At 32.9% G+C, this 10,817-nt stretch overlaps 2 protein-coding genes across 11 annotated transcripts in view; one reads left to right on the top strand and one right to left on the bottom strand.

Annotated features, from left to right (window-relative positions):
- The window catches only part of LOC106876180 (TWiK family of potassium channels protein 18), a 321,498-nt gene that overhangs the window by 45,590 nt on the left and 265,091 nt on the right, over nucleotides 1-10,817 (top strand). The window lies entirely within an intron of this gene.
- Nucleotides 1-10,817, bottom strand: part of LOC106876177 (uncharacterized) — a 196,406-nt gene that overhangs the window by 126,115 nt on the left and 59,474 nt on the right. The window contains exon 4 of the mRNA XM_014924608.2: nucleotides 152-159. Coding sequence (XP_014780094.2) covers nucleotides 152-159 — 8 coding nt within the window. The remainder of the gene's footprint in view (nucleotides 1-151; nucleotides 160-10,817) is intronic.

The raw sequence follows: 10,817 nt of genomic DNA, 5'->3' as shown, positions 1-10,817 counted from the left end.
TATCCAGATAGATGATACAAAGAAAACAAGGACAGGTCATCTGGAGTTTTCTTTCATCACTCGAGATCCAGATTATATTTGCAATTTCGGCTGGTTATACTCGATACTGCTCCAATCTAGCCAGCCCCAGGGCAAAACTAAGGTAAGAGCATTAGATTCCTTGGAAGAAAGCAGCGAATGTATATAAAAACAAGGACAGAAAAAAAGAACAATGTTACACAGATACAATAAAAATAATAACAGGACATAACAAGTGTCTTTCGACTAAGGACGAATTAAATTAAGCTGATGTGTGTGGAAATAAAGCCTTACGGCAGGGATACAAGATTTCACCGGCACGGGGAGGAATATCGATGTTGCACGCACAACGGCCAGCCAAGAAAGAAAGATCAGGCTTGGCCGGTGTGTGGTGTGTGTGTGTATTTTGAAAGAGAGAGAGAGACAGACAGACAGACAGACAGAAAAAAGGATAGATAGATAGGTAGACACATAGATGGGTAGACACATAGATGGGTAGACACATAGATAGGCTGGTTGATTGTATGAGAGAGGGAAATGCAATAGGTTATCAAAGAGAACACGTTTGCATGACTCTCTAATAGAGATTGCTTTGACTGACTTTGGTGTGTCCCAAAGTTCTTAACTTTTCCCAATATTCGCCACGCTCGAAGTGACTAATTTCACGTAGTTATTTGTTCATTCATTAAAATAAATCATGAATTTTGGAGTGTATTGTGAATAATTTGAGACCTGCTGTAATTTCGTTTCTTCATGTAATGTTCAGTTTTAGACAGTAGCAACCATCCAATTTAAATGCATTTAGCAATGAATCTTGTTAACAAATTTGGATTAAGAGCTAAAATCTGGAATTAGATATGGAGTCTCGCACGAAATAATTAAAATGTGTAACATTAGCTTGTGTTTAACAAGTAAAATAGTTCGATGAAAGATGGCTTTGCTGTAACAATTTGCCTTTCTTTTTCTCTTTTATCATTTTTGAAATAACAGCCATAGTACATGAGTGCACGTATGCGTTTAGTATTGTGCGCTGTCCGCTTGGTAAACGTGTGTAAGTTTTATTACTCAATAATGTGACGCGAAATGTACAGCAAACATTCTAAGAATGAAAAACTCACTTCGTGAAACGGTTTCGTTTTCCGGTTAAAGTTAATTAAATCCACCTACGTTTTTAATGACATCCTGTTCACGTTCCATTTATTTCTCAAAGTAAATCTTTTTACTTTATGAATAAGTCAAGAATCGATATTGAATTGTCCTAATTTCTAGGAAAACCACACCGTGTGTAGTTCTCACGATGCTAGACTACGCCGGCTGTTGTTGTCGCTATTTATGTTGATGTTACTGTTGCTTCGGCTCAGTTTAGCTCGGGTTATGTCTTTCCATGACGCGTAGAGATAGTTGGTCCAACGGCATAGCAAAACTAATATATTATTCAAGATTTACGATACGGTCATCAATCTAAGTCATATTTACATTCCGTATGAACTGCTGCGTAGTACATTCTATGTTGCCAACTTTGTTTTGTTTTTGAATACCAACACATTATCCTTGTTGCCATTCGTCAAGTGTTTAGTGTTGGCAATTCAAAGGTTCAGTTTTGTTACAGTGGAGTGGCGTTGATTTAACCCGAAATCTATGCTAATGGTATGCGTGTCAGTGTATCCCGAGGCTCTTAAGCTGCTAATTCAATTTGCAGGTTATATATACATGAGTACATAATACATACACGCACATGTATACATGTGTACATTCATGAAAATCAGCTACCTAGCGGATGTAACATACATAAAGCTGAAGATCAGTGATAAAGAGGATACCTACGCTGAACTATTGAGGAATCTGCAGTTGCTCTATCCAGATTACCTATAATTATTGGGGTACTGGGATACGTAGCACACATCCTAAATACCAGAAAGGAGAAACTTAATTCAATGACTACTGATCCAAGCCATCACTGGAACTGCAAAAATCTGTAAAACTTTCCAGAAGTTTATTATTTAAGTATATATTTGCTAGTATATGCATGAGAAGACATACATAAAACAAAACATACAAATCTGTGCGTATACATGCATAGATGCATGCAAACACACACACAAACACGCGCGCGCGCGCATATATATATATATATATATATATATATAATCAAAATAAGCAACAATGATATCCAGAAGTAATACTGCATTACCTCTGGATATCCTTGTTGCTTATTTTGATTTTAATCACTTTACTTTGAAACTGTATGGATAATACCGAACTAAGCTCTGGTGCCTCAACTTAAGTATCATATTCATCTGAATATATATATATATATATATATCAGTGGGTGATGTACTACATATGTTTGAGACTAACCAAGTCTCTGTACCGCGATTACTTTGAATCTCACTCCAAATATCAAAACTAAAATCTTATAACATCACTAAATTAATTACATGGATAGAGGAAAAGAAAAAGAACACATATTTTTGTGGAAAGTAGAGTCGATGATATTCTTTTATACTCTAGGTTCAAGGCCCGAAATTTTTGAGGAGTGGGCCAGTCGATTAAATCGACAACAACAAAAAGACGAAAGCAAAGTGAATTTACTATTCTAGCAGTTCTGCTAACCGATTGCCAATCCAGAAGACTGTAATGTAAAAGAGATTAAATAAACTGAACAAAAGACTTTGTCTGAAGCTCAAGTGATTTTCTCAATAATAACATCGAACGATATGATATGAAATACAAATTTATCAACATTTTAGGTAATCACTCTAATTCATTTAATTCATAAATTTGTCCAGCAAATAATTTATAGAACTCTAAAATATTAAGTATATTACTGACACGGGAAAAGTAGACATCATTTAGTCAAGAAAACAAAAAGATCAATATCGTAATTTTTCTAAATATCGATAAGCAATATTTTTATTTCTAACAAATTTAATGTTGCATGTAAACTTAGCAATACGTTGGTAAGAATTACCAAAACATACACACATAGAAACAGCTACACACAATCACACACATACACACATGCAAGTGTACGTTTATACTCATATTATATAGACATATATGTATATATATATATATATACATACATTAGATAAACACATATGTTTGTCCTAAGAAGAGGGAGAAAGAGGAACAGAACTGGAGAGTTGGTTCTTAAAATGTTAATTTTGTAATTTTACCCGGATTTCAGTTAAGATTATGGTCGAATTATTCACGCCGAGTTAGCTTAGATTTTTAAGCCTTCACTTTGATAGATATTGCACGTAGGAGATCTGATCAATAAGTGCCCGGACTGCTGCCTTAGTAACGAAGCTAAAGCACGCATAGTGAAGCCGCTTAGCACAGATTAACCATGACCTCTGCTGTGCATGAGCACTAAGGTCGTCACTCCTTGAAGTAGTGAAGACAATGGCTGCCCACTACCTATTTACTTCTAGTAGCCGTATAGTAACAACCGAACTTGTGCTGCTCAACCACAGGGCACATACCGGGCGAAAGCCCGTCACCTATAATAATTGTAACAATAATAATAATAATAATCATAATAATAATAAAATAATAATAATAATGATAATAATGATAATAATAATTACTATTATTATTATTATTATTATTATTATTATTATTATTATTATTATTATTATTATTATTATTATTATTCAACTTTGTTTCCATTTCTTGCCGAGTGCCATCCTGACACCTAGGGTAAAACAAACTCACTAAATACGTTGATAGACCATTAAAATAAACATCAGATTCTTCAGTTACAATATCTTGAGATAGAAAAAAAATCGTAAACAAAAATTACTCTGTGTATATATTCTGAATGTGCAGTTGTGTATGTTCTTTAGTTTGCTTTGTCCATTAAGTAAGGTCATGTTCTAGGTATCGCAGTGTATGTATGTATGGTCCTTACAATGACCAATTTGTTCCGTAATTATATATGCACATAATATATGCTGTTTGACTATATCAATCTAGTTTATGTTTCACATTGCCAAAATTTCTTCATGATATTTATGTCATACGCGTATTAATGGTGTTATGATACAGTTAATCTATTGTGATATAATTCTTGTATACAGAAACGGTAGTATATTGCTCTCTCGGAATGCATATTGTTTATAAACTGCAATACTATATTGTTATCATCTGACGTCTTTGCGACTTTGTAGATTTCCAAAGTTATTCTGTCATAATCGCAAATACGATCTATGTGTATACTTAATCGTATCTTTATTTCGAATGTAATATATTTGCTTAGTAATAAGGCTTGACATCGTGTTATGGCAACCAGACAGATTTCAGTCAATAGAATTGTGTAGTATATGTAATAAGCATATTTTATTCCAGTTCCATAGGATGGTCAAATGGAGAATCTGTTATTTATATTCCAGCATGTTCTATGCCCTCCTCTACATTTTGTGATTTACAATTTTTTCTTCTTACATTTATGGAATATGATATTGTTGCAGAGATAAAAATAGCACTTTAGTATTATTTTGTTTTCAGTTCAATATATACAGCGTTAGTATATTTTTTTAATCAAAACAACAACTATCCCTGGTACGAGATGTAATCAAATGGAGTGACTGTCATATTACGCGTTTTCTTTTTGTTGTGTTTATTTAAAATAAGCAATCGTAGTTTTACAGAACAGTGGAATAATAAACACATTAATGAAATTAAAAACAAAACAACACACTTATAAAAATTAATATTTGATAAGAGCAGTAGAGGCATTGGATTCCATAAATATGTAGAGTTTTGTATTGAATGCGACGTCGACGAGCGGGACCATGAACGGAAGAGAATGTGTTTGTGTCAAGCCATTAGTTATCGTTCATATAATCTCATTAATTATTGTTACCTTTCTTGGTTTTCCCTAGGTCAACCCTGAACGAACCGAGCAAGGATCAAAGATTACTTTATCCAATATGTTGTTACTTTGTTTAAGACTGTGTCTGAGAACTGTTTCATACTCAATCATTAATTTAGCAGCCATTACCATTTCTTGAAATCATTTTTACACTGGCATTTTTTATCTTATGCATTCATCTCGAAAGCGCATACATTGTCCTTCACTCGCAATTTGGCTCTGATGGAAGAGTTCTTTGATCAAAAGTACTCTAACTATGCCAATCCTGTCTCTCTACTAGATATACGATATCGAGGACTACATTATCTTAGTGACATTCATTTTCAAGAAAGTACGGCTTGAATTAAAGGAAGCCAGTTAACAGACTATATACTAGTTTTCTCTTTGTCACCTAGTCTCTATGGCTTTATATCGTGCTGTCAGGTGGATACTAAGCAATAGTTAAAATTTTCGTTATTGTATTCTTAAGAATGCCTTTTGGCCATAGTTTTACAACAAATCGAAAGACATAAATGTACAAGTCTACTAGCAATCATCGTGTTTATTATTTGAGCCAAATAACTCATACAACAGGAAGGAAGTACACATTAATAAAACTTAACAATTATATAATTCTCAAAGTGAATCTATAATGCAGTGTTACCTTTCTCGTGTACTAGATTTCCTGTTTTTTCTCTCTTTATTCTGAAGCTTTCGGTAGTAATTATGCATTTCTTATCACCTGGAGCAAGTTTTGTTAGGAATAAATTTGTATAAAGTAAGTCTCTATACAATAGACAACTCCCAGAAATTAATGGTAATTTACTGCCTTAAGTGATATTAACTATTTTCCTTTCGACCAAAACAAAAATAATATTCCTATGACTTTCCTGAGTGTTTACAGACTGGAAAGATTCTTGTGGTTAATATTAAGGTTGAACAACTTTAAGTTGTTACCTGTGGGGAACGAAAAGAATATGACTGGCGTCTTGTGTGGGAAGGATTGGTTTAAGAGGTTGGAAACGGTTGTATTAAAATAGATACAGGATACATAAAGGAGTGAGATTAATTTTGTATTAGGAGTGGAAATGTTTGGTACTGGTATGGTCAGAAGAGTGAACGAAGCAAAATAGGAAATGATTTTGCGGCTATAATTTATATTTTCTATAATTTATGTTTATAATGTATTATTTTAGAGAAATGTATTTTGTCAAACACGTCTAGAAATAAATTTTGAGATTCAAGAAGTTTGGAGGATTAAATAATCAGCTTAGTAAAGTTGGTTATTAAGAAACGTTTAGAATATAACGTACTTCATTAAATTAAAAGGGAATTACAGCGTTTGTTTGCTGCAAACTGACTACTCCTGAGAAATACAGAGAGTTTCGGAATTTCTGATCAATATGAGAAATGAAAGATGCATGTCAGCTCAATAAATGTTGCTGGATTCATTTACTAGGACTTGGTATTTAATATTCCCATAACACAGTTATTAGAAGTAGCTTAAATATTTCACACATACCGGTCACTAGAAATTATTATTCCCACACCACACACACACATATACATATATCCCCCACACACATGTATACATATATATATATATATATATATATATATATATATATAATAGAAGAAAAGAAAAAAAACTGAAGATAAGGAAGTTAATAATTGTTTATTATTACCAAAATGGTCATCTTTGCTTCTTACAGTTGCTTCAAGTAAAACTAAATAAATTAATTAAAAATTTGTACATGAAATTTACATTTAAGTGACATGAGTATTAAACCTATGTATGCTCGGTTTGAGCAATGATCCTGTCGCCAACAATCCAGTTTTATTCTCATGTTTTGTGTATCTCGTTTTACGAAGTGAGTAAATGCGAAGCATGAGGAAAATTTAAATAGTCTTTCTAACATTTCTGGTTATCTTATTTAGATGACAACGGTCGTACTCTAACATACTTCAATAAAACATTTGTACACTCAATAAACCTGCGGTCTTCTGATTAATATTTATAATTTGTAATATTGCTTGAGAGGCTGTTTTTAATTATGTAATGAAGGTTATTACTGTTGTTATTTAATACCATGTCAGCCGGAGAAAGAAACTCCTACAACGAAGTGTGTGTAGAGAGAGTTTTATTTTATGAGTGTAGGTATGTATGTCTGTGTGCTGGTGCATATGTATACTTGAATGCATTGGGCCTCTGTGAAAAAATGGAAACGCTAAATATAGAGTATGAACGAAGAGAAGCCTAAGTTTTAAAGAAATGAATAACTGAACGCACATGCACGCACACGCATACACACACATACAGGCACGCACAAACATACGCACACACATATACTCTCACACATACTCACACAATCACCTAAAGACATGCATAATCATGTAGGTGTACGTACGCATACATATACAGTGCATCGCAAACACATTAAGAATTTAATTTCGTGCTGGTATTAGCACGTGGCAGAATCGTTAGCACACCCGGGTAAAATTGTTATCGGCATTTCGTATATCATCGTTAGGTTCGGAGTTCAAATTCTACCGGGATTAGCTGTATTTTTCATCCTTTTGGATTTGATAATATAATCGACTAACACTTTCCGTTCAAATTGCTGGCTTTGTGCCAAAATTTGAAAGCACCATTAGAAACGGGCTCGATAGATTTAAACATAGTATAGCGAATCACGTGGAATTTACATTTATAATATGATATTATGCAAACGAAGAGACACTCGAAACCAAGTATGTGTGTGAAGGAGTGTGCATCTGCGAGTTCTCTAAATAGTAAGAGGAAATTTACGCAAGACTGCGTTAAACTTTGAAGAAGTTTGACAATAAGATACGTTTTATCGCGTTTGAAGTGTGCACCACATTTAAAGTAACCTCTTAGCTTCTACGATAAAAAATTTTGTCCTCTCTGTAGCAGCCATATTGGCGGTGTGCTAAAACTGTTGCATAATTACACACACATACATACATATAAAAATATAAACTATTTCAGCTACTCGGTTACATAATATTTAATGTTTTATTTTCTTTCCTTGCTAAGGCCTTGTTATTTTCTCAGATTTTATAGAAACAATTAAGATAAAAAAACGCTTTCCATGTTATTCAAACGTACTTACATTTTCTTCTTCTGTTGAAGATGGCGGTGGGAGTGTCTTTTTATCACGGTACCATTTCATTTAGAATATCGGAAACGAAATGCTTGTGTAGAAGATTAAAAAAAAAAAAGATCGATTATTAATTTTTGCAGCCTTTTTTTATTATTATTATTATTAACCCCGATTCTTTTTTAACTTGAATAATAATGCCGCTTAAGTATTTCAGAGTAATTTCGAAATTGCATGTTTATGTTTTAATCTACTTGTCATAGATGCTTTATTTTTTCATTAAATCATTATTATTTTATTAATATTTAGTAATGTTATGATTAGGATATCGACTAACAAATATGATCAAATGAAATTGGAATTCTTTGAAGTGATACACGCTTTACAAACATACATACGTAGAAGAAATGCAACCGTAAAGAAGAAGAAGAAGAAGAAGAAGAAGAAGAAGAAGAAGAAGAAGAAGAAGAAGAAGAAGAAGAAGAAGAAGACGTAGTAGTAGTAGTAGTAGTAGTAGTAGTAGTAGTAGTAGTAGTAGTAGTAGTAGTAGTTTTGGTGGTGGTGGTGGTGGAAATTATGATGGTGGAGATGGTGGTAGTTTTGGTTTTGGTGGTGGTGGCTTTGGTGATAATGTTGGAATGACGATACGGAGAAATATGAAAGGCAAATAAAGCAATACACGATAAAGCGAAGCAAAGAAAAAAAAATAAGACAAATCACGTTTTAAAAATCCATGAATTCAAAGAAAATTCTTTTGAAACACCAATTAAAAAATATACTGGACACACACACACACACACACACACACACACACACACACACACGCACACACACACACACACATGTATGCTTGTATGTTTGTTTGCGTGAATGTGTGTGCTCCACATAGCTGATTCATTACGATAATGGTCAACCAGTTTTAGAATATCAGACACTCGTTTGCCACCAATGTCTTGCCGTCTGTCTAAGACCGTACTACTTTGTTTTTAATACCCCGGGCACAAAGCTATAGCAAGGTGCAAAAGCTCATGCTGTTCATAACTCGAGACAAAAGCAAGATATAAAAAATTTGGGATACGCTTTTCAATTTAAGCTACTAAACTTGAACTACTTTCGCTAGTTGTGAATTTAGACAAAGATATATAATACACCTGCTCAAAGTGCCCTGCAGTTGGAGTATATCTGAAAATACGTAATTGGGACATGTGCATCTTCATGGTTATGCCTACATCAATAGTATTTCTACCTATTTAGGATGGTACGTTATTTTACGATGAGATTTGATGCCTAAAATCAGAAAGAATGATCGAATAATTAAAGGTATATGTTACTAAACAATTATTATTCAGTTATTCGTACACATTATATTTCTAAATTTAGTTTGAAAACATTTTCAAGATTATGTGATTTATGGAGAACATATGTATCAGAGAATATCAAAAGTTTCGTGCTACGAAGGCATATTTGGTGTTTTTCTTTTTCTTTTTTCTTTTTTGCAATGAGAAACAAATTTAGCATCTTCATCAAACTTCTTATTAATAAATATCTGCTGATATATAAAACTCAGTCATATAGTGGTTAGGTTTAAGTATTAGTGCAGGAGAAAATTACATAATGCTCAATATAATCATACGAAGCAATTCATATGGAAAGTATAACTACCGTTGATCTATGGTAATGCTTTACAAGCATATTTCTTTACATAACATTTGTTAATGTCCATTAAAAAATCTAATATGTAGAACTTAGGAAATATTTTACATACATCACTTCATGTAGCTAAAATGTAAATTATAATTACTTCTATTTGCATTTTAATATTCTATCCTTCCTTTATAGAGCTCTCTTTCCCCCATATATTTGGGTATTAATACAAGTATATATGTGTGTGTATTAGTGTGTATGTCAGTGTTTCTATGTGTGTATGTAAGTATGTATGCATGTATGTATATGTATACGTCATTATAGTTTCTTAGGGTTTCCGCATGTGTGCACTGACTAGCTGTAGGAACATCCGATACGATTGTATCAGAATCCCAACAAGAATATTTTTAAGAGGCTTGCCAATTCAAGATGTATGTATGTAAGTATGTATGTATGTATGTAAGTCTGTATGTATGTAAGTATTTGAATGAATTCGCATATTACTGAAAGGGATGCCAGGGGCAGAATTAAAGATATTTGTACAAACAGTAAAGGGAAAATTAGCGCACCGGAAATATCTTCAAATCATTTCCGGTACGTCGAGTTTCACTAATGTTTAGTAACATATTTCGCCCGTATTTTTGTGATGTTATCGTTTTGAATATTTTGTAGTATTTATTAAGAAATGCTGTAAGTACTTTTTTTTTCTTGCTGTCCAATTAACTACTTTTATACGTAGTGTTTCTGAAATTTAATACTGATTTGTGTTCGAGAATAGGATCGGCAAAATAGGTAAATGCATCAAATGGTGTGGGTTGAAGAACACTAAGTAACAAACTTAATCATGCAAGAGAAACATTTATATGAACAGTAAAGATTGGAGGGTTAATCTGAAATTTTATATATATACATATATATATAATGATGTCTTTCAGTAATAGCAGATAGTAATAAGTTGAAAGAACACAGTCTACAAGTACATAAGCTTTAGAATAAAGTGTTATATGAATGCAGAGCGGAATATGAATTGAAAAACAAACAGTAAAAGAATTAAGTAATAAAATTCATTAGCACACAGCTGTTCCTGCTATAGAAAGCAGTGCACTTAGAGTTATTGATTGTACAACATCTTAACATCCTATAGATACCTCGAAGCCCTTTATATATATATATAT

The sequence above is a fragment of the Octopus bimaculoides genome, chromosome 1 (assembly GCF_001194135.2).
Source record: "Octopus bimaculoides isolate UCB-OBI-ISO-001 chromosome 1, ASM119413v2, whole genome shotgun sequence".
Lineage (NCBI taxonomy): Eukaryota > Metazoa > Mollusca > Cephalopoda > Octopoda > Octopodidae > Octopus > Octopus bimaculoides.
Note: the sequence above shows the minus strand (reverse complement) of the source record. Positions and strands in the feature narration are given on the sequence as shown.